The sequence below is a fragment of the Arctopsyche grandis genome, chromosome 10 (genome assembly GCF_051622035.1).
Source record: "Arctopsyche grandis isolate Sample6627 chromosome 10, ASM5162203v2, whole genome shotgun sequence".
NCBI lineage: Eukaryota > Metazoa > Arthropoda > Insecta > Trichoptera > Hydropsychidae > Arctopsyche > Arctopsyche grandis.
In genome coordinates, this window is record NC_135364.1 from 7,653,330 (window position 1) to 7,679,351 (window position 26,022).

Below are 26,022 nucleotides of genomic sequence, written 5' to 3' on the forward strand. Positions count from 1 at the left end.
TTAGTATTGTACAAAGTACATAAATACATATCAATTAACATCCACAGAGACATCTATGGTCAAATTTGCAGCATTTTAAACAATTCAGCGAAATTCGAGATTGCTGAAAACTCGAGATTTTAAGAGAAAATTGGTAAGGTTGCCAATTTTTTGGAACCGTTTCAATGAAAATCAGATAAATTGGCCAACTCTAATAGGAAACGATCGACCTGGAGTCAAAAATCCAAGGTCTGGCCAGTAGAAACCAGTGGGATTTGAACCCGTGACCACTCTTCAAAGCTTTATATGCTAACAACTAGTCTATTCTGCTGGTGATGATATGATTTTAATATATAATTTTGACCACATTATCATATTCGTGCTCGCTGCGTTTTAATTAGTGAAAATAAAAATTGTAATAATACAGTTTGATTCAATATACATATGATTTGAATCCTTTATACAGAACTACATCAATTTTAAAATATAATACATACATTCCGTTAAAATACTAAGGTTTCGTCTATAATACAAATCTCATTATCGACTATAATCAGATTAATAAATTTGATACTCCGACAAATACACTACAAAATGTGAAAATGCATTTGCTTGCGAACGTAGCAAAAGTATCAAAATTGACCTGCTTTAGCCAAATTGCTTTATCACGAGGTAGCTGAAGCAATTTACAATATTAAAGAGCGGCTATATTGTTCAAATCAAGCTCGAGCATTATAACAGTATATATTTTATTACAAAAAATATATAATATATGCGGAAGATCATCAGATTGGTTATTTACTTTGATGCCGTTTAAATTATAGAATGCAGTAAAAAATTTGGATGCAAAAACTGCCATATACCCAAAAGTATATGAGGTATTATATTATATTAAATATGTGGGATGGTTTTGTTGGTTCTATTGTTGTGTCGGAGAAGAATGGTGGGCGTTGAAAGAAAATGCATTTAAATGTACCTCATTTGAAATACAATTTTGTATGCTCAAGTACTTTTAATACGAGATGCTCTTCAACGATGTATATTCAATGAAAAAATATACATAGTTTGATGTATTATACGTACATCAAAGCTGTATTAGCTTTATCATAATATTTTATCTAAAGTCATATGAATCTATATGGATTTCTAGCTATCATAAAGGTTATATCATAAAAGTATAATGGCTTTGTATTTGATCTTTTTGTAGACCTCTGGCTGCATGTCTATTTGATGTGGTTGAAAGTTTATATTGGTTTGTTATTCAAATGAGCACGGAGATACATAAGAAAAAGAAAAAAGGTCTAAAAAGGGTCAAGAGTTATGGGTGTGTTTAAAATAAGACTGGAAAAACTCTTAAAAATTCAAGGGAGCACTCGAAAGCAAGTCGACGAGGTGTTTGAAATGCATTGTGATACTTTTTTGCAACGTGTGGAAGTATTACATATTACTTTGAGCATATGGATAAGTATTACCTTGAATTGATGTATGATGCATTATTATTTTTAATGATTGATAATATAATGTTCAAATGGATAGTAATAATATTTATATGTAATTGGAATCATTTATAAAATGAATTCATAAGTACATATTATTTGAATTGTATTCAAATTTGTAAATGGCTATATTTTTTATTAAGCACTGAACTCTTAATATACTTTTTTAGATTATTTTATTAAAGTAAAATATTGTTTTATGAAAGTAAAATACAGTATCAATAGTGACTTTTTTTGTTGTATGTATAAAATTATTCAAAGATTTAAATTTGTGGTTCTCAATTCAAATTGTCGATTTCAAATCCTCAATATTATTCAAGTACTGAATATAGAATGGAAATCTTTGAAACATTTATATTTTATATTATAAGTAACTTAGTGGTTAGCATACACTGCTTTGAACAAATTGGTCACGGGTACAAATCTCACTGCTTTTTGCTGGCCAGACCTTGGATTCGTGACTCCAGGTCGATCGTTTCCTATCAGAGTTTGCCAATTTATCTGATTTTCATTGTAACGGTTCCAACAAACTGGCAACTTTACCTATTTTCTCGCAAAATCTTGAATTTTCAGCAATCTCGAATTTCACTGAATTGTTTAAAAATGCTGCAAATTTACAAATTTGACCATAGATGTCTCTGTGGATATTAATTGATATGTATTTATGTACTTTGTATAATACTAATAATGTTGTATTATTCCCATATAGAAAATACATACAGAAATGGTACTAATAGTACAAATTGGTTCAGGGTACTTTAGAGAATTGTTCAATGTATTAAATGTGTCAAATTTGAAATAGCACTCACCCGCTAATGTGAATCTGTCCATATAATTGATTAGGTTGACGAAACAGAGCACGGCTACGGTGAATTTGTTGGCTCTGTCGGAGCCCCGGGGGGCGCAGGGGGCCACCGTCGTGGGGGAGCCCCCGATCAGGGCTTCGCCCGATTCGGAGTCGCGAAGCGCGGGGCTGCCGCGGCCGGAACTCATTTTGACTAGGAATGTAGTGTTTTTATGAATGAAAATACAACTGTAGACGAGTTTCAATTGCGCGATCGACAACTTGACATGGTTTTCATTTAAATATTTGAATTATTTCATTCAATTTCAAACGGTCAGTTATGTAAAGAAACACAACGAACCACGCAGAACGACCAACTGACGCCACAAACCGCGTCTGACTGAAGTGACAGCGTGGGATTTGGAGTCACCCCCCCCTCCTCTCTCTGCCCTCCGCGCTTCTCACGCCACGAGTACGAAGCGTCGTCGACACTTTTATGGCCAAAACCCGTTCACTTTTGAGAGTCCCTATAATTCTATGAATTTTTGTGTTCTTGCGTATGAAATACGTTCAGTTCTATTTTTACAAACATTTTACAATGTCGAGGAAACTTTTAATAATATTCACTTGGTGCTGGATTTTTATGTAAAAAATATTGGTTCGGTGATTATTCCGCAAAAAACGGTCACTAAAATCTCGATCACGAACCATCTGGCATCCAAAAACTCCATCAATTGAAATATTGTACTAACGAGAACTCGATTATCAGATATTCCGTATTCGCGAATTTTGTGGCAACGATCGTAATTCGCGCAATAATCCGTTTAGCAAAAAATATATAGAGAATCACATATCTCGCATAAGATTTTTCGTTCCTTCAAAATAGATGACTCGTTGAAACTTCCGATGAAAAAATCCTTACGGAAAGTTTGTTGGCCTCGAATCAAAAAAATTTCCGTTCTTCTAGAATATTCTAAACGACCTTCTAATTGAAATTCTAATTAAAGAATTTAAATATTGACTCGTTGGGTTCAAAAGGTAGCTTTAAAATATGCTCGATTGAAGCCAAACTTTAATTTTTTTATGTCATAAAGTTTTTTAATTATTATTGCATTGAATTTTTATTCCATGTAACCAAAATAATTAATAAAGATCTTAACTCAATATACACGGGAATTGTCCTCACACATTATCATCTCCTGTTTATAAGCTGACGGTTATGTTATTTTTCTTTCAATCGGCATGTTTTAGTTGGTAAACGGACTAAAATCGGGAATACATCATATCTGGCTCTCGATTTTTGTTAGTATGATAGTTCACGTGGATAACCATCGATGGATGGAATTTTCAGGTGCCAGATGTTGCTTTATTGAGTTTTAGTGAAGTGTGCGAGATCGCTTTGTGCAACATAATCACCGAACCGTTTTAGTTTAGGTAGTCATTGATAACTGAAATATTTCCCCTTTAAAAATGCATTAAAATTTTATAATTTCTAGGTTTTTTTTAAATATTTATTATCGTTTTATGAATGGAAATAAATTTTATTTCCTCTTATATAGACAAATTGAGTTTTTTTTGTGTGATTTGACGTTTATTATGCGCTGGTCGTATAAATGTTGGTTCGAGCCAACATTTCAGTTAGTTATTGATATGCGTGGCCTTTCGCCGGTGTGTTGAGCTTACTGTTAAAATTAAAGAAAAAGATCACTCATCTTTTTTAATTTAGGTAAGTTTTACATTATTTGACACTTTCTCGGCGAGTTTTTGTAATTGCATTTAAAGAAATATTAATCTTATTTAATAAAACCATCGATAAATGTGATAACATATTTGTAAAATACATCTGATTCAGAAAATCAATAACGCCCAAAAAATGTGACTAACGCTACATCATATCGATTATATGTACATTCTGTTTTTCAGATTGAATTGCCTGCAAAAATGTCAAAAATCTTCTTTATTGTATTACTTCTATATTTTTGTATTGGACAACTACAGTGTAAAAAATATGAAGACAGCAAGAAACCCGATTGGGCAAAGAAAGACGTTCGTGATTATAGCGATGCAGATTTAGAAAGGTATCATATTAATTATCTCATTTAAATATTGTTCTGTCTTTCGTTATGATATGCTTACTTACTTACTTATCGTCACAGGCTTCTCGATCAATGGGATGAAGACGAAGAACCGTTGCCCGAAGATGAATTGCCTGAATATCTTCGAAAATCACCCCCGCTAAACCTCGAAAATCTCGATCCGAGTAATCCAGAGGCTCTTTTACAAGCTACCAAGAAAGGAAAGACGTTGATGGCCTTTGTAGCCGTTGCCAATAGTCCATCTAAAGATAGAACTGAAACACTTACCAAACTTTGGCAAACGAGCCTGTGGAACAATCACATTCAAGCTGAAAGGTATTCTTCAATTGAGCATATGATTTAAGAGTTTGTCCGATATTTATGAATCATTTTTATGTATTTATTTTAGGTATTTGATAGACGACGATAGAGCGATATTTATGTTCAAAGACGGTTCGCAAGCGTGGGAAGCCAAAGATTATCTGATTGAACAGGAAGAATGTAAAGAGGTGTCTATTGAAAGTAAAATATATCCTGGAAAATTCCCTGACAAAATAAATGAAGCTATCAATCCGAAAGACGAATTATGAGTTTTTTCACATTTTTGAGTAACATTGCCAGTGATAGCGTACTGAATTATCACGTATATATGTACCGTTAAGGTTATCATAAGCAAAATAATGATTTATTTTCTCTCTAAGCACAACTTTACATAAACATGTGCAATTAAGTTTTATTTCAGATCTGCTATTTAAATTGTTATAATTACATACTTACAAAATTCCTTTATTCTTATTGTAAACATTAAACAAAGAAAATATAGCGATTATTCTGTGAATAAACGCTCACATTTTTTTTTACTCTTATGTATATTTTTTTATAAAATAAATTTGTATCAAAATTGAAACCAAACCTACTATCGACATTTTTTTTAATAAATTCAGATTGACTTTTTTGTTGATTATGTAATTGGGGCATCGCTTGTGACCCATTCAATAGATATATTACTGCATTTGGTATTTGCCAGCCACTTGAATAAAACCACATGCTTATAATTGCTCCACATATATAGTTTATTGTTTATTGTGTACATAATATGGTTAGTTACAATGATATCACATATGATATGATTAAAAATTTTTGTCTATATGATATTTCATTGAATGATTTAATGTATGTATTATAAAATATCAGTATTTTTGGATATGAGGGTTGTACTAAGATGACGAAATACTTTTATTGAAACGATATAGAAATGCAATTGTACAAGGTTAATCATAGATACGATGAGTAAATAACAGGTAATATTAAATTTGTGTATAAAAAAAAGTAATCGTAACAGAAACAAAGCAGCACATATGAAACAGCACAAAATCACAACACAACAAACACTTAAAACTATCATTACTGGATGTTAATTTTTCTTAAATGATTCATGATTCAATTCAATTCTCTGCGAGCGGTGTCGTTTCAATTTTCATAATAAATAAACTTACGATTACGTTTGATTTTACAATACAAAATAATTCTTATTGCTTAATACATATATAGTTAACTTCCGCTCGAATAAGTAAAGCTGTTTCGAATATGTTTATAATTTTATCTTTGGTAAAATTGTTTAATTATTTGGAATATATATTCAAGTATTGCAGTAAGCATAATTTTAATGTTCGCTTACATAAGTGTAAATATACAATTTTTGGATTTATCCTTTCGTTTCTCTTTCAATACAAAGCAGATTAATAGCTTTGGAATCAAAATATATCAGTCTTCATATTGCAATCGTGGTAATCACCAATTCTCCTATATATAATAGTAAAATTACCTAATATTTTCAACACAAAAAAATAATCTAATATCATATTGCGTTAAACGGGGAGCGTGGCGGCCGCTTCAATATCCCCGATACTTCTAACTCTTCGGTGCTTCTTCTGCTTATGAACACTTTCCTCTTCGTGAATCGGCAACGGCGAGCTCACCCTGTGCGAATTGACGCTTCTCTGCGAATAGGTGCGGTGCGAAACGCCCGTGATCTCGTCATACCCTTGAGATCCGTTGCTGTAAATGTTGCTGTTGATGCTCTGCTGGGACGATACCCTGAATGACATGTGGGTTGGGTTGTAACAGGTCGACGGCGAGTCGTATATCGACTGCGGAGATTCGTATATCGAGTCGTCGTAGTCGAGAGAAGACGACGGTCGACCCATGCTCGGATGGCCTATGCTGAGATGTGATCTGGTGCGTGGAGGTGATGGTCTACTCCAGCGGCTCATCACGCTGGAACTCTCGCTCGAGCTCGACGGGGAAGTCTTCTCGTGTTTCGGCTTCAGGCCGAGTGCACGGGTTATGGAGCCCTGAAAAATCAAAACGGAATTCGTTTTATATCAATACAATGGTGATTCACATAGTGGTAATATAGGAGCATGATACAAATTGACATGTCTGGCATTAAAGAAGAGAAAATAAGGAGACCTATGAAATAAGGATGAAGTGTATGGCGAATGAATGCCGTGTTCAAATCTGAAATGCCACTGTGCCTGAAGGAAAAGATCTTGACCTATGGATGCAAAACTTGGGCATTGAACGCCAGAATGCTGTATGCTTAGTATAACGAGGAGGGGTCTGAAAGTATTATAAAGGTGGTTGATGTAATGGTGAGAGTATAGAAATTGAAATGGCAATGTGCGGGTCTTGTAGCTAGAAGAATGGACGGTAGATGAACGAAAGAAAGGAAAGGTGCAAAGGAAAGCCACAGGAGAGACGAGTGGATTAAGTCAGAAAAATTTGTGTAATGAGATGGATGACAGTTGGTCAAAACAGAGACGAACGGAAGTAGCGGATGGCGGATGGATATGAAGTATGGTGATGAATTGGTTAGTGTATAGAATAATTAAGTGCTTATATATCATATAGATCAAGGGTATATATACGGATCATTCCGCAAAAATCGATCTCGCGCAAGTCACTAAAATCTCGATCATGGAACATCTGGCACCCGAAAACTCCATATGGAATAATCACCGAACCACATATTGTACAGGTTTTTCATTCCAAATTGACCCTTTTTCATTTAATATTGACCATTTTTCATTTCAAATTATACCTTTTTCATTTCAAATTGACCCCTTTTCAATGTCAATTTGAAATGAAACAATTTGGAATGAAAAATCTATATTTGAAGGTGATATAAGGAAAATGCTTTAGGCAGAATATCTTTCACTCAGAAAAAGATTTCTACATATATGAGAATGATGAATGTGGAGTACATTTGAAAAATAATTAATGTTTGATTTGAAATTCAATGAATTTATGGAAGTGTTTTTTTTAAACTAAGAATGCTTTTATGTATTTCAAGAGTTATATCAAAAATAGAAAAACGCCATAATTAATATGAAATTATGTATAATAAGAAACAAAAACAAAACCTTTGCTAAGGTGGGTGAATGTAAAAAAAACAGTACGTTTCAAAATTATTTGTAGTTTACAGTCTTAATTACAGTAATGCAATAAGAAGAGGTTTGTAAAAAAGGTATGAGAGTATGCCAAATGGTGGTTTTAAATTAAAATCTTTAGATTTAGAAAGCGGACAAACAAACGTTCATCTTTATATTGTAGAAGTAGATATTAAACAGTTTATGCATTTGGTTTTATTTATTTCAAAGGAAAGAAATACAATCAATTTAAAATATGGTAAGATTGCAATAGTATATAATTTTATTTTTAATAATAATAAAATTATTTATTATCGGTATTGGTTGGATATTCATAAAAAAAATATCCAAAATGGCCAAAATTATGTGAATTTATTTATTTATTAAATTTATTCAAAATGTATGCAATATGCACTTACATATATACTAGCCAAGTGAAGCTAGCTAAATGCTTGTATAAATGAAAACAATGATAGTCTCGCGGTCTGACTTATAAAGTATTACATAAAGGTCAGAAAATGTTCAGTTGTAAAAATCAATACATAGTAATAGAATTGAAAGGGTATTAAATATACTTTTTTGTATGGTTGCTTTGCTTTCTGAATTGAGTGCTTTCACATTCAAATGCATTTCTCAGTCTAGTGGCTATTTAAGAAGCTGAAAACTTCTCAGTAAGAAGACCGCGAGTACCGAATAAGAGGCTTATTTGAAATTCAAATGTATTATTATCGAATGAAAATACGGGAGCATCGCTGAATCGAATTCAAATAAAACTGATGACTCTTTCTAATACTTACTATACATATTTGAATCCCAAATGGAAGATTATTTTGCATATACGTATGTACCCATTCAGTCTATTTATTAATAAAATAGAGTACTCAGACGGCAGTTATGTTTATAAAAGGTGAATACATTTATATACATATGTGTATGTGCGACAGTGACATCGTCGAATCTCAAAAGGAAGTGACAGAAAATAATAATATTATAAAGATAAGAGCAGCACTTTGGACATAGGATGAGATATATAAAAAATTCATTGAACACACAGATATATCCATTTACAGAGTTTAGCTCCGAGTCACTCAGGATTAGGCTTTTACATAAAGTAGTTCTTTGCAGTAGAGATTCCGTTTGCTATATTCCTCAATCCCCCTGGGACATTTTTGCTTTTAAGCAATGCTTTATTTATGACAGCCTCACGGCGAAATCATACAAACGTGAAACATTTCAATTTTTACTCGAAAACATTTCATTTATGCGTCTTTGAAATACATATAATATACAAATGTATATTTTCAATAAATTTATTCAATACACATATTTTCAATTGCAAAAATTTTAATACAAGGGCTAAAAATTCGTTTGGAATATTTCATTTGTAAAATCAGTTATACGTACTTTTGAAGATTTTTTTTTCACCTAATTAATCTCTACATTACGATATTATACATAAGAGCTAGATTACTTTTGCAGACCTACATTTACATATTTGGTACCAAAAAGGCGGTTTTGAACTTTATGAAAATTTTAGCAATTGAAAAAAACTGATGTATTAAGATTGAACAGACAATGAATGCAATGATTGCTGTTGTATAAATAATGGCGTTGTTTTGAATAGCAAAAATCAGATTGACGAGACATGTATGCAATCGTCACTAACGGATTTAGAAAACGGTCAAAGGGGGGGGGGGGGGGGTATTAAAATTGAAAGTATAATACAAACAAATCTTGTAAATAGCCAAATTTAAACGATTTTGACTGCCTAGGATTTTTAAAAATGATAATGTGCTTTTAACTGAATTTTTATTAATGAAAATTTACATTTAGCCAAAAAAATATTTTAATATGCATATTTACATTAAGTAGTTCGCTAGATTGTAAAAACAAATCAAAATTATTTTTATTAATGAAACATGTCTTGAGTTTGTAACAATTCAAGAACTGAAAAATATTTCAAATACTTTTTTAAATTTATTATGAAATTGAATAGAATAAAACTAAAAAAGAATGTTCTGTAAAAATACTATGCTTAAAATAATTTTTGCAGTAATTAATTAATTAATTATCACTGAGCAACAAAAAATCACGTTTTTGAGTTACCAGAGCGGAGACTAATTAATCTTTACTAAGTTTGACCCACTGAATTCGAATATGATATTGATTTTTGTTCGTGGGTGATCGTTTACGAGATATGAGCGTTTAAAAAAATGCGCGATTTTTACAGTTTTCTGGCCATTGCGGTCTTTAACTCAAAATTTAGGATTGTTACGCTCAAAGTGAGTATTGGAATCAATAGCCAGATATTTTTTCTATCAATTGTTATATTTCATTGCTTTAAAATACTTCTAATTAATTGTCTAGCGAATTTTAAAAGTCAAAAATATATTTTTTTTACGGATTTTTTTCCCGTGCTATTTTTCATTTATTTGGCAAATTTTTTATTTCACCACGTTTATAAGGATTGGTTTTCTATCTCAATATTTTTTTTTTATCTAAACGTATAAATTCAAGCGTTAATTGCAATTTAAATGCTTTCGTTGTGTATATGGTTGTAACGCGTAATATTTTGGGTGCAAGCGAGACGGCATGTAATCCACCTCACAGAGTACAGCGGTCGGACTACATGCCGTCTCCCTTTTTAAACGCTCATATATCGTAAACGATCACCCACCAACAAAAATCAATATCATATTCAAATTCAGTGGGTCAAACTTAGTAAAGATTGGCTAGTCTCCGCTCTGGTATTTTTTTTTTGTTGCTCAGTGTTATTAGTAGAGCCCGGAATCTGAAGGGGCTGTTTATTGTTCAAAGATTGTAAATGCATTGTTAAAGGTTTGCCGAACCTTTTTTACAAAGGATTTACAACAATGGAACAATAGGCGGCACGTTTCCGGCCCCTTCAGATTCCGACCTCTAGTTATTAGTGCATAAAATAAGTCTGACGAGATTTTGGTTAGTGGTGGTTTTCGCACAGGTATGGTGGGCCGATATCTTCCGGCTACTAATTTGATTAATCTTAAACGTTTTATGTTTTGAAAACGTTTATTTTATAAGGAACTAGCTGAATCCGGCATGCATTGCAATGCCACAATAACGCATGCAACTCCCGTTCCCGTTCCCATTTGTCGGAAAAATGCAGACAGCGAACCCATTTGAAATTATTCCGATGACACTCATTCCCGTTTTTCCCGTTTCCGCTCCCGTTTTTTTTTCACAGTAATCTTCCCGGACATGCATACAACAAAGTTCGGTGCGGTGCAAGCGCTCGACAATCACCACACAGACTGAACGACAGATAAACTGGATGGCAGCTTTAAACACAATTCTCGTCTTCTCGAATGATGCAGTGAGCGACTTAGTGGTCGGTAACGGTACCCAGACACTTCCCGCTAGAGTTCTCATAACTGACAATGCGAGACCGCGGGACTGCATATCTAGTACGTGATTATAACAATAGGTAAACAAATGCATCGAAAAAGATGCAGTGAGCGACCTGCCATTTATAAGCAGGTACTTAGGCTATATCAAGGCATTCTGGACAGAGCACTGGCACCCAATAAATGCTGTGAAGCGACTTTGGCCTTTTATTTGGATCCTTCACCCACCCCTACGCAACAATACGATACTTATGTAAATACGATTTTGAATAAAGGTATGAAAATAGGGATGCGGTGCATCCGCTCTAAAATCGCCAGACAAATTGAACGACAGATTAACGGACGGCTGCTTTAAATTCAATCTCGTCTTCTTGAATGATACATTGCACATCAGATGACGGGTAACATTTCGATGTGCACAGATGCAATTATTAAAATGGTAATTATTAAAATTGAGTTGGGTCTTTCTGGCGATTTTATTATGGCAAGATTCGGAACTTATCGAATCTTGCCTTATTAAACTCGCCAGAAAGATCCAACTCAATTTTAATAATTACCATTTTAATAATTGCATCTGTGCACATCGAAAGGTTAGTCGGCATCTGATGTGCAATCTATCATTCGAGAAGACGAGAATTGCGTTTAAAGCTGCCATCCAGTTTATCTGTCGTTCAGTCTGTCTGGTGATTGTCGAGCGCTTGCACCAAACCCACTTATTTTATATGCAGGCGTAAATCAAATGTTGCAACACTGAATCAATAAAGCATAATATAATATTTTAATACGAAATAACAAATCTGTGGCTGTTTGTACGTGATGAATATTGGGTCTGGGGCTATTTTTCATTTAAACACGTGATACGCCGAACTTCAATTATTCATAATAAATTAAAGCTGAGCCACTTTATACCAATCAATCATTGGCAAATTTGCTGAAAAATATACGAGCGGGCACATTGAAAGGTTAATTAATCGGCTCGATCGAGCTGAAAATACTCGACGAACGGTGACAGGGGTGTATACGTACACAAAACGCCAATTATAAATTTTAATTTCAATGGCTTTGAATAGCTATATGTATGTATATGTATAAGTAGGTAGGTACAACAACTTACAAAACATTTTACCTTAATATTTTTGGCAGCCATATCGGCGACCTCGAGCCCTGCTAAAGACCTCCAATGAGGTCGTCCTGAACCTCCAGAAGACATTCCTGCGAATCCTGATGATGCTCGAATCCTTCGAGCAGGCAAAGCACCCAAAGCATTCCTTAACACCAGAAACAAAAAAATAAATAAATTGTAAGAACATTCTAAATTAAAGTGCGAACGAAAATTCAACCTTCAAAAATCCGATAGTACGATAAAAATTAATTAAAAAACGTAATTGTCACACTTTCGGATTTGTGAAGATCAACACATAAAACCTACAGTACACAGTAACAAGAGAAGAATAATAAAAAAAATGTGAAACTCATTCGAAACATATACAATGACTTTTTATAAACGTACCAATTAAGGCCAATTCACACTATTCAGCACTGCAAGACAAAAGTGCACGTAAAAGACTACCTCTATTCATACTATACAGTAGCGCACGTTAAGACTCGTTTTGGCGAAATCGACTTACATATACATTGCAGAGCGTGACGATACGACGCAATATTGCTTGTGTCGTATCATCAGGTCAACACTGTCACAATATGACGTTTCCGAATATATTAATATGCGCACGTGCACTTTCGTTAGTAAGCATGCACTCGCTACTATGGCGTCACGCCATGCGTGAATATTTCCAAAGAAAATCGGTTTTGCTTGATACGCTACAGTGACGTGTACTGTTGTATAGTGTGAATAGATTTTGTCGGCTGCTGCTGTTACGTCTACGCTACGCACATTATGAATGTGTCCATATACATATAGAATGTACCAAAGAATACTATTCGTACTGCTGTTTGCTGTGCTGTGCCAGTATGAACAGACCTTTAATCAACTGAAAAATGCTGTAAGTATCGTGTTTAGAAAAAGTCCTATTTTTAGTACAGTAAAACAAACAACGAAAAATTTTAAATGATAATTTATTATAATACAAACACAATCGATGATGACTCGATAAGGTGAAACCTATTATGAATGCTGAATCGATTATACAACAATGAATATAAATTCGCATAATTCAAACCAACTATAAGTAACGAATTGATCGAAAATATATTCACGTCGTTGAAAAAAATGTAAGTAATTTTTTTTAAAAGCGTAAGAGGAATGCACCGATTAAATCAAACAACCCTTTTAGTAACGTATGTGCATACGTGAAGCGCTACATTTCTGAAAGGGTTGAAATATTTCATCTATTGTATATTAAATGGGCATATTATCAAAGTGTATCTTTGAGAGTATGCCTTCAATGACGACATCGATTATTATAAAGAGACACATAAACTATCTTCGTGCTGATGAATGGAACATATAAATATATATAAACACAATGAAAACAAAAAGCCATACAAGACTCTTCCATACCTGATAGAACAAACAAGAATGAAACTAAAATTCAGTCATTATTTCACATAAATAAGAACATTGATATTACGTACGTACATCTTTTCATAAAAAAATACATGTATTAATGTCATGCTCTAACATCGACGATGATTATACATATAACATTAAATGATGAGAACGTGCTGTAAAGCTTAAAATGTTACATACACTTTCCCTTGTTAGTTTCGTACATGAAAATAGCGGTTTTGTTAGCATGCTGTGTTTTTTTTGTTGTGGAATTTTACTCGTCATTAAAATGTATGAATCGGATATTTTTTTTCGTATTTTAATTTGAACGTTGAAACAACGAATGCATTTGTGCGATTTGTGTGCAACGCAGTGATGCTGCAACAACACAAATGTACATAGTCTCGCTTTTCGTACACACATACATAATTTTGCATTGTAGTGGTTCTAAGTGAGTGGTGGTTTCAAATGTAGTGGTTCTAAGTGATTTTATAATGAAATAAATTGTCTGTGTATACATATATTCTGTACGATTGATTGTATACATTTTTCAAATTTAATATGTACATATGTCAATATGTATGTATTATATAGGTTTAGATATTAGGTATTATTAGATGATTAACACTTGCCACACGTTGATGGATAGCGAGTGACCAGGCCTTATTTTATTTTATTTCTCCGAATATACTAAATGCAGAGCCTTCATATTTAATGTATTCCTCATCAAAACCTCTATGATTCGAATGATGTCATTACGAAATAAAAACATTGATCAATATCAACAGAAATAATTATTTTAGCGAGAAGTTCTTTGTACACGTGCCTCACATAGAGAGAGTAGGAATTCAGTACGCATCGCACTTAACTGTCAGTGTGAGAATGATATCCTCATTGAAATGAGGGTTCTGCTTCGACTATTATTTCTTTTCATTTCTTGGACTTATTTTATATTATTCGACATTTTTAATACGATGAAATGATTTTTATAGCTAATTACAATAATTAACCTGGTAGATTTTGCATTCAATTTAAAATACACATTTTTAACTGGACGCTTGGCGTCCATCACAGTGGCTAGTGGATTTTGTTAAGCACAGAAAGGCAAGTGTTTAGTCTATAGAGTTAAAATGGGAATGAAGATTGAAGTCTAAAAATGTCTTATTAATTAGGAAACATAGTGTATAGCGAGAAAGAAAGTCTATTATAATAAAATACATTATTATAATAGACTGAATGTGATATTTTCCAGCTTAGTGAGCGTAAATTGTCGGATATTACTCTAACCCATTTATCTGGTAGTCTGCGCTCATCATTGTTTTCATGATTGATTGTGATTTATGAGTGAAATTTTGATTAACTCTCTTCCACTTGGGCCAAACAGGGATGTTTTGTATTTGCAGTTGGTTCTTATTTATTGGAACTGGCTGTATGTACAAGGCATTTCTTATGTTATATTTTATATTTTATATTTTCACGTATCTGCTAGGATGCGGTGCATCCGCTCTAAAATCGCTACACAAATTGAACGACAGATTAACGGACGGCTGCTTTAAATGCAATTCTCGTCTTCTCGAATGATAGATTGCACATCAGATGACGGGTAACCTCTCGATGTGCACAGATGCAATTATTAAAATGGTAATTATTAAAATGGTAATTATTAAAATGGTAATTTTTAAAATTGAGTTGGATCTTTCAGGCGAGTTTAATAAGGCAAGATTCGATAAGTTCCGAATCTTGCCTTATCAAACTCGCCAGAGAGATCCAACTCAATTTTAATAATTACCATTTTAATAATTGCATCTGTGCACATCGAAAAGTTACTCGTCATCTGATGTGCAATCTATCATTCGAGAAAACGAGAATTACGTTTAAAGCTGCCGTTCTGTTAATCTGTCGTTCGTTTGTCTGGCGATTTTAGAGCGGATGCACCAAACCCATCTGCTATTATAATTGCTATTGTTTTTTATGATTATATATAAATCTATTTTTATCTGTGTATATATAATATGTACATATGTTTATATTTATTTTTCTTTCTCTTTTTTCGTAATCATTATTATTATTAGTTGTTTTTGTATATATGTATATATATTTTGTTTTTGTTATGTCTAATTTCTTTAGTTATTATTTTGTTTCTGTTATTTTCTGTTATATTTTTGATCTGCATTAGGAATTCCTGTAATACTTCAATGGTCCAAACTTTAAATAAATAATTAATTATTTTTATTTAAAACACAAGTTTTAACTGCACGCTTGGCGTCCAGCACAGTGGTTAGTGGATTTTTTTAAGCACAGAAAGGCAAGTGTTTAAAAGTCGATGGAGTTAAAATTGGAATGAAGATTGAAGTCTAAAAATGTCTTATTAATTAGGAAACATAGTGTATAGCGAGAAAGAAAGTCTATTATAATAAAATAAATTATAATCATATATGTGGAAATTTCTAAAAATAAATCTGCATATGTATGTATGTATGTATGTAGTATATTATAATATAATGTAAAGCGTATGATGAATTCGGCATACAACAGCGCACTCGCGTTTGAATGAAACCGCGCCGAGTTTCCTTCATTTAACGAGTTGTTTTCCCGAGCAGAAATAATTCGTTATATGTACGTAAGGGGGGAAAGCGCGTGCATATGGAAAACTCGGCATAATGGCACAGCGAGTATTTATTGTTTAACACTCGGCTACCGTGGAAAACCCCGAATAAATCACTCAGCGTGTGCGGTCCAAAACGCTCAACGCTCATTGTACCTGTCGAAATAGAAAACCTCCCACCCTGCGAAATTAAATTATGAAATTCAAAACGCCTTTCAAAATGGCGAATTTGCGGTGTACCGGGCCGGGCCGTTCAAACGAATAATTTACGACGTCGAAATCCGCGACAAAGTTCCGGAACTATACCGGAGACAAAAGACCGGCTGGGGCCATTGTCACACCGGAATTAATTCCTCTCAGTCCTGCGTTCTAGATTCGCCAGAATCCGCGACCGGATAATCGCGATTGTGAGAATGTCGGTTAACAACTTGTGCAGTTAGCGATTGCGCTCAATCTTTAACTCGGCTATGCTTTTTTATTCGACGTAAAGATACATACATACATAATAAATAAAATATAGAGTGAAAAAAGAAAAAGTTATAGGCGTTTAAACAATTAAAATCTGACATAGCGAGATGGCGGCGAAAAGGGATATAAAGCAAGAAGAAGCTAAAACGATAGATGTCAACGATCAATGTAATATTATAATTGCTATTGTTTTTTATGATTATGTATAAATGTATTATTGTCTGTGTATTTAAATATGTTTATATTTATTTTTCTTTCTTTCTTTTCTTTTATAAGACATTCCGTTCTTTGTTTTTTTTTTATAATTTGTAATTATGATTATTATTATTATTAGTTGTTTGTGTATATATACATATGATTTGATTTGTTATGTCTAATTTCTTTAATTATTATTTTGTTTTTTTTTGGCATAGTTATTATTTTCTTTTCTGTTATATTTTCGACCATTGTGGCGCATTGGGAATTCCTGTAATGCTACAATGGTCCAAACTTTAAATAAATAAATGTCATTTTGGACGATTAACGTCACCGTGTAACACCGTGTAATATTTTCAAACGTGTCTAATACGATTATTTTTCACCATTGTAATGGCGGATGTCACTTCCACTTATATTGATGACCAAACCGAGTGAAATGGCAAAGTATGAAAACGATCGGATAGGAGCCAAAATTTTTCTTGACTAGTGATCGTAAGTGAAATTAAGAAGAGGTTATTAATTAGTAAAAAATATTTTTGGCACGGCTGTAAAATAAATTAAAACGACATTTAATTTTATTAAATATCGTTAGTTAAAATTTGAAGTTTCAGTGAAATCATAACCAGTTGAATTTTCACTGGGCAACCATAATATCTTAGCAGCCAACATTTATTTAAAGATTGGTTAGGTTAGGTTAAGTTAGGGTTGGCTATATTAATTTAAGATTAGGTTGTTAGGGTCGGTATTTATTTTGAAATGGAAATGGGCGGGCCACGTGGCTAGAATAATGGATGAAAGGCGGACAAACAAAGTACTAAAATGGTACCCAAGAGAATGCAAAGGGTAAAAGGAAGACCACTGAGAAGATGGGTACACGAAATAAGGAAAACCACTGGGAAGATGGGTACACGAAATAAGGAAAATGTGTGGAGTGAGATGGATGAGAGTTGCGCAAAACAGAGACGAGTGGATGCATGTTGGAAAGACCTTCATCCAGCAGTGGATTATGAGCGGCTGTAAATGATGATGATGATGAATTAAAAAGTCTAACACTTCAATCAAGTAAACCTGAAATAAGAATACGTCAGTTTTGAATCAAATTTTCAGCTTCCTTTGGGTATTTCCAGTTCTAGACAATAAAGTTTATGAGTTTCTACACAGAAGGATATTGAGAACAGTTGTGCTGTTCATATTGCTGTTAATTTTGCTAGTGTACGAGTATAATGGAAAAGAATGTCCTTCTATATACCAGAAACATATGTATTCGATTACGGATAAAGCAATATTTTCGAGGTTGTTTGAACATTTGTATAATTTTTAACAAAAAACCCATGATTTTTTTTATCTCTAACAACGGGTTTCCGGAAACCCACGGATATAAATAGAATGTCACCACTTAGAATATGTATGTATGTATGTATGTATATGAGCCGTTATAATTGAAAGTGGCACTCTACTTCACTTCATTTCAAGAAATATCTCGCAAAAAATTAAACATAATGCTTTGCGTTTAACAATATGTATTTAAAATACTGTTATACGTTTTTTCTGCTTTTCCGAGTTTCTCGACATATCAGCCAGCAGCATAGCTTCTGCCTAACACCCAGAGGCGCTGGGTTCGATCCCTTGAGCTGACCTCGATTGAAAAGATTTTTTCTGAGTATATCTGTAGTGCTGCTGTTCAGACCTGGATATTTGTTTCCTATCAGAGTTTGCCAATTTTCTCTAATTTCATTGTTGAAACGGTTCCCGATTAAAAATTGGCTAAAATCCTTCCTACCTATTATTTCACCACCATTAGAGTATGATTCATGTACAATAAAATTTATGTACAATTCATAGATGTCCCGTTAATTTGCGAGTTTTCAGTGTCTCGTAATTCAACGACTTGTATAATAAAAATGCTGGATTGTTTGTAATTGACCAGGAAGGCGCATTGGGGTTTACCTGTAAGGCCTTTCTGGTATGAAATGTAATAAAATAATAATAATAATATCGAATTAAAAGAAGTGATGACAATTTGTGAATTAATTCAAACAGAAATAAAAATTACTTCTGCCACTTTCAAATATAACGGCTCATATATGTATGTACATATATTGCTGATTAATCAATGAATCGACTATAATAATGTGTTAATTTCGTGTTCGTAATCGACATTGAAACGTTAATGAACGATAATGTGTTCAATCGTCGAGCACCAAAGTGTATACATAAATACCAATGAAACAATTCGTAACGGGATATAAAACTTCAATAATACAACAAAACGATCCGAGTCCCGAGTGGAAACAATCGTCTGAATATTTTCATTGACTGCGGATGCCATTAATAATATTTCGACGGGTTAATTACCCAACGTTACGAAAACGTTGCGTTACACAACATCGAGTTAATTCGCAATTCGCCGTCACGTCACTCGACGGGTCCATTGTAGCCGCGAAGCTGAGGGATGCCTCTCCGCAGACAAAGGGCCTCGGATTAAAATACAATATTGAAAGGAATTAATTGTACGCCGCAAAGATTTAACTTTATTGCGAGTTAATCAAATTAAACTTTTGCGCGCGCATCGCGAGAGCGTTAAATCTTAACTGAGAGATTTTCCGCGCGGGGAAAACTCCACCGGAAAATATCCAGAGCGATCAAAGCGCCCTTCCGCGGAAACGCAATTAAAAGATTACATTAGTGACAGGCTTAATTGTAATCCGTGCTCAATTATAATGCTTTTTTATGTATTATGCATGTATTTACTTATTAACGCACATACGTTAATCTTGGTGCGGGTTGTGATGGTTTGCCTTCTTTTTTCCTTGTTAAATGTGCTGTCCCATTATCTCTTCCCATAACAATCCTTTTCAATCTTTCTATGTCGAACGGTAAATTTCCTGACTATTGGAAATTATCTTACATCACCCCTATTTTTAAAAAAGGTGATAAGAATCTTATTGAGAATTACCGTCCTATATCTAAACTATCTGTCATTAGTAAAATCTTTGAAAAAATTATCTATAATTTCCTTTTCTCCAATTTCAAAAACTACATTATACCTGAACAACATGGTTTTTTTAATGGGAGATCGGTAGAGACTAACCTGCTTAATTTCACTAGTACTCTCACATCTTATATGGACAAACGAATCCAAATAGACGTCGTTTATACGGATTTCTCTAAAGCTTTTGATAAAATCAATCACAACCTTTTACTCAATAAACTTTGGTCCCTTGGAATCCGAGGAAATTTATTTCGTTGGATCTCTTCGTATATACTAAATCGTCACCAAATCATAATTCTCAATGGTTTTAGATCATCACTTAGACATATTCCTTCCGGTGTCCCACAAGGGTCGCATTTAGGTCCCTTATTCTTTTTACTCTATATTAATGATATCTCATACATCTTCAAACATTCCTTTATACTTCTTTACGCTGATGATTTAAAAATTTACAAACCTATATACACCATAGACGATTGTCATAAGATACAAGAAGATCTAGATAGATTCTCTATATATTGTTTAAATAATGATCTTTTTATTAATCTAGAAAAATGCTCTATTTTAAATTTCACTAGAAATAAGTCAATTATTACTAATCAATATCAATTAAATCATTCAATCCTTAACACGTCGTCTTCTATTAAGGATCTTGGTGTAATACTCAATAATAAACTAGATTTCTCTGAACATATTTCTTTTATTACCAACAAAGCATTTAAATCTCTTGGATTCCTACTCCGCTCAACAAAACCCTTTAATGATCCTTATGTACTAAAATTACTTTATTTTTCCTTTGTAAGGTCTCACCTTGAATTTGCCTCAATTATCTGGTCACCTTTTTATTTATCCCATATTAATTGTATTGAGAAAGTTCAACTTAAATTTATTAAATCCTTACGCTACCTTTTTCCTACCTATACCCATTCTACTGTTTCCGACATTTTAAAAATCCTTTCTTTTAACAATCTTTCTGTCAGGCGACGACATTCTGATGCTATATTCTTCTTTAAGCTCATAAATGGTTTCCTTGATTGTTCTGATTTACTGAATAAGGTTAATTTCAGAATCCCAGTTCGATACCCTAGACGCGTTACACTCTTTTCACTTGATCCTTTCAATACTAATTCCCAAAAATATTTTTATCTGCAGCGCGTTTATCGTATGTTTAACGGAGAGCTGAATGAGGTTGATCTGTTTGGTATTTCCCTACATCAATTCAGGTCTAACATCAAGAGAATCTTGACCGATTGATTCATTTTTTCTTCTATTCTATTTTTCCAATATTTCCATTATTTTTATACTTTAGTTTAGTTATGTAATGTGCTATTTAATCATATTATAGCTTTCATTCCTTTCCATTTCATTTGTTTATTTTGTATTTACCTTTTTCATTTGTTTTTTATATTTGTAAATTTCAATTTCTTCTTATATTCTATCTTATAACCTTTTCCAAATATTTTAATACTATAGTTTAATTATGCAATGTACTACATATTTTGTCATGCCTTTATTCTTTACTTTTTAATTTGTTTTCCTTATATTTATCTTTTTCATTTTTGTAAAAATCTATTATTGGACTCGGGTGTTACATATATTATTTATTTACTTTTTGTGTTTTTTATACCTATCTCTGTACATCCTGTCTGTTGATTTTTCAATTAATAAAATAAAAATAAAATAAAAAAATACGTACATACATAGGAGCGGCAACAAATCCAAGATTATCTCTCGAATACAAATGATATTTGTATCGTTGAATGGAATAAGAATACATAAAATTATTGATAATACTGAACAAAAAAATCATGTTTTTACGTTTTTTGTCTTTAATTCAAAATCTAGTATTGCTGTGCCAAAGGTGAGTATTGAAATTAATAGTCAGTTGTTTTTCCTATAAATTGTAATATTTTATTGCTTTAAAATACTGTTGCGTAGGGGTGGGTGGAGGATCCAAGTAAATGGCCAAAGCTGTGTCACAGCATTTATTGGTGATTAAGGAGATACACGCACTGGCAGTACTCCGTCCAGAATGTCTCGATATGGTCTAAGTACCTTCTTACAAAGGACAGATCGCTCAGGGCATCTTCGACGTCCGGTTACTTCCCCATTGTTAAGTCACGTACTCGGATATTCAGTCCCACGGTTTTCGCGTTGTCAGTTCTAAGAACTCTACGGGAATGCGACCGAGTGCCGCTACCGCCACTAAGTGTATTCGGGGGTATCTCATTGTTAGCCGACTTGCACTTAAGCCTGGAAATAATCCTCGAAACCAATCATAACGGCGGCTCCTTTTAGCATACTCTACAATACTTTTTTTACAATAGCGGATTTTAAAAGTCAAAAAGGCGGCTTAGCCGGCAGCATTGCTTGATGATTGCGCTAATACTAAGCATCGAATGGTTGCCGGGTTTGATCCCATGAGCTGACCTAGATTGAAAATAATTTATTCCTAATATAATCTTTAATGCTGCTGGTTTGACTTGGTTATTTGTGACTCCAAGTCGATCGTTTCCTATCAGAATTTGCCAATTTATCTGATTTCATTGCGGTTCCTCCACCAAATTAGCAATAAAAGCCATTCTAACCACTATGTCGCCACTATTTGAATATGATTAAAAAAAAATATTATCTAAAACATACATAGATGACTCGCTAATTTTCTTATGTAAAGGTATATACATATATAGTATTTGTAATATGCTTATATTTCTGGTATAATGACGCGTTAGAGTATTCTGTGATGTCACTGTAACTAATATGTAAAATTATATTTTGTTTCGGTAATACTATGAGCTAATTTCACTTTACCACGTTTATAAAGCAATAAAAAATCGATCAATAGGTCGATAATCTGACTATTGATTCCAATACTCATTTTTGGCACAGTCATACTAGATTTTGAATTAAAGCCTGCAAAAGCAAAGAAAATCTGTAGAAATTGACCATTTTTTGAAACGCTCATATCTCTTAAACGAGAGAAAGCCAACAAAATTTTTTATTATATTTGAATTTAGTTAGTCAAAATTAGTAAAAGTTGATTAGTTTCCGCTAAGGTCATGTTTTTTGTTGCTCACTGTAATTTTCATGACGTTGACGAAGAAAATGTACAAAATAAAGACGATTGTCCGAAATTTTCTTTCAAAAAGAAATCTAATAAAGCGTGTGAATTCATTTATGTAGTGTTAATAATGTAATGTTGTATGTATATAAAATATACAGATGAATTCAGTACATTCAATTGCAAAGGTCTTTTAGTGTGAATGAAAGGATACATTTGATCCCTTTTTAAGTGTGCGGATTTCACGGAAAACTAATAGAAAGGTAGTCCGTTGAATTTTCTACAGAGTAAGCTTTTTTAAAGCCGAAGTTAAAAGAAAAGAGGAATTGAAATTTTCCATTCATTCTATGGAGAGGAATAAAAAATGGAAATGACTCACAGAAAAATTACCTATTGATGCAAACAAAAAAAACCATTGCTCTTTTTATGACGAATATAAATCATCCTGAAAGAGGTAATAATACATATGATTTAAGAATTAGTACGAGTATTTAATGCACAATGCAATATTGTTAGAGTCGTGAAAAATATTGCAATGACATTAATAATAGACATTTAAACAATGCAACATATAAAAAGTATAGAATGAAAATGTAACACAATGAAAAGAAGAAACAGTAGATAGACAAGTATTTTACATAAGCAAAGCGTTTTCAAATCTCAACGAAGATTTTCATAACACAAACAAAATGATTGTAGAATGATGACGATGATGTTTCATGCATCTAAATAACCATGTTAAAATTAACCTAAACATCGCTTAAAGAATATATAACGATTATAAACATATAAACAGGCAACACTATAATCATTCAAATCGAAAAAGAAGCTGTTCTCTGTACATCTAAACAGTGTGCGATTTTATTAAATAGTAAAAAAAGGGTGCGTATCCTTATGTATTAAGTTTAATCGAAATCAAAATAAAAACACATACTTATTATGTAAATAATTATTTTCAATAACAGTTATTTACCTATACAGCTTCTTATTAACAGTTTGACACTGCAATCGACAAAGTCATGTACAATACAATATTAAAACTTTTCTTTTAACAAAGATCAATTTTATTGAGATTAATCTTCAATGACGAATATACATTCTAAACATAATAATTTCATATATATATATATGTATATAATGTATGGACAAAAAATATAAATTAATGTAAAGTAAGCACATATATTGATTGGTATATACACAGTATTAATTTGATAATGATTATAATACAGATGTCGATATGGGTAAACTTAAGCTTATCGAGTCAGTACAACATTTACAACATTGTAAATAAATGAAAGTTAGCATAAATGTATTTGTATTGATTTTTTTCGTATGTGTTTTTTTGTCGTTGCTTTGGTTTATGCAATTGTTTTGACGTAGATATATGAGAGTTAGGTCAAAATATTGGTCACAATTATGTTTAAAATTAAATTTATACGACGGGAAAGTGTCGTACTTTAAGTATACCAAACGTACATCGTAAGTATATAAATATATGTGATGAAAATAACACATTTTCCAAAAATTGTCAACGTGATGCACGTTATCAAAACATTCAATCTTTCATTGAGCGCAATTTTCAATTGTATTTTATTTAATGAAAAATTATAATATAAATTTTGGCTACTGTTTCGACATGACGTATGAAGTAGCCAGTTTTGATTTATATTATAAAAATTTAATAATGAAATGAACCGTAGAACATAAATTGAAAAATATAAAATTTTAACTGTCAAACACATTCGTTTCGTTTGTGTAACTTTTTAATATTGCGCCCGACATAAGGTCAGAAGAAGAATGTGAAAGTCCTCAAGTTTGTGATATTTAATGATTTTTTTTATTACATATAATACTGAGAAACATTTGAAGAGTGCACTGACTTTCAGAAAAATGACTATGTATTTAAAAAAATAATTACTGGATACATCATTTCTTAGAGCATACAAATTGATACAGTAAATTTATATATAGTATAAAAGCGCTAAACATTAGTTATTGTTCTGAAAATTTTCACAATTTTCTAAGAAAAATCAGGGTTTTTCAAATTTTGATTATTATTGAATTTTTCTGATTTTTTTTCGAAATACAAACATACATTCTAACATTACAAGATTCAAAAAAATAAATTCATTTTGATTTCTAGTACAATATACTATGTATTACATATATAAGCGACTAATATTTCGTTGAGGAATTGAAAAACCCATGAATTGATAGAAGATTGTGATTGTCTCACACAACATTAAGATGCACACTATGAGCAACATACTTTTTACACATTAACAATAATTACAATTAATAATTTTTAATTTGACACACGCGGATTTTTTTTAAATATTTGTGAAATTTTAATATATTTAAAAAAGATTTTGATGAAAAGCATAGTATATTGAAAAAATACACGTAAGATTTTCGAAAAAAAAAACAAACAAAAATCACCCAATTAGTTTGTATGTATGTAAATTGGAATAAAAATATGCACAAACATCTATTATACATTATTTGTCTCAGTTTTGGTTCTGATGCAAGCCCAGGGTTATTTATCTCTAGAGAAAAACATTTACACACGGCTCATATTACTTAATATAAATATTGAAAATTTAAATTTGATCGTATAACATTACGGATAGATTGATATTTAATTAGTGATATGGCTTTAAAATATACTATTCTGTTAATATATCAATGTTTTTTATAATTTTATCATCAAAACTCTCTAAATCCGAACATTCGCAGATCCGAACATTCGAAACGACTAGAAAACCTAACCAAGGAATAAATCGCAGACGATATGTATACATTTCTGGAGTAAAGATTTTTTGACGAAATTGGTGCATTTTCAAATTTAAAATACAACAATAATAATACGAACCATACGACATGTGCGATTTCATTCAAATTTGATTTTGGTCCATATATATATGTATATATGTATATTTATAATAAACAATGAACACAGATAGAAATTAACAAAAAAAAAAATTCAATACTTAATTATTGTTATAATGATATTACTTTAAAAGTCTTCAATTGAACTTGTA

At 32.3% G+C, this 26,022-nt stretch overlaps 3 protein-coding genes across 6 annotated transcripts in view; 1 reads left to right on the forward strand and 2 right to left on the reverse strand.

The window, feature by feature from the left end:
* Positions 1-2,661, reverse strand: part of spin (lysolipid transporter protein spinster) — a 32,439-nt gene extending 29,778 nt beyond the window's left edge. For all 4 annotated transcript variants that reach the window (XR_013261094.1, XM_077439701.1, XM_077439700.1 and 1 more), the window contains exon 1: positions 2,285-2,661. Coding sequence is in view for 3 of the 4 variants with exons in the window: in XM_077439701.1 (XP_077295827.1) it covers positions 2,285-2,468 (184 nt within the window). In the remaining variant the exon portion in view is untranslated. The remainder of the gene's footprint in view (positions 1-2,284) is intronic.
* Positions 2,662-3,862: 1,201 nt separating this feature from the next.
* On the forward strand, positions 3,863-6,175 carry boca (LDLR chaperone boca). Its single transcript, XM_077439692.1, has 4 exons — positions 3,863-3,985; positions 4,183-4,337; positions 4,416-4,670; positions 4,744-6,175. Exons 2-4 carry the CDS (start codon positions 4,201-4,203, stop codon positions 4,922-4,924), a joined length of 573 nt encoding a protein of 190 aa, XP_077295818.1. The 5' UTR covers positions 3,863-3,985; positions 4,183-4,200; the 3' UTR covers positions 4,925-6,175.
* The window catches only part of Liprin-gamma (liprin protein kazrin), a 140,778-nt gene continuing 120,141 nt past the window's right edge, over positions 5,386-26,022 (reverse strand). Inside the window, exons 14-15 of the mRNA XM_077439256.1 lie at positions 12,275-12,416; positions 5,386-6,688 (exon numbers count right to left, since the gene is read on the reverse strand). Coding sequence (XP_077295382.1) covers positions 6,203-6,688; positions 12,275-12,416 — 628 coding nt within the window. The 3' untranslated portion in view covers positions 5,386-6,202. The remainder of the gene's footprint in view (positions 6,689-12,274; positions 12,417-26,022) is intronic.

Coding starts and splice junctions, on each gene's coding strand:
- boca (XM_077439692.1), top strand. CDS start 4,201: ATGTCAAAAATCTTCTTTATTGTATTACTTCTATATTTTTGTATTGGA. Junction 4,338..4,415: donor AGCGATGCAGATTTAGAAAG/GTATCATATTAA, acceptor TTATCGTCACAG/GCTTCTCGATCAATGGGATG. Junction 4,671..4,743: donor AATCACATTCAAGCTGAAAG/GTATTCTTCAAT, acceptor TATTTATTTTAG/GTATTTGATAGACGACGATA.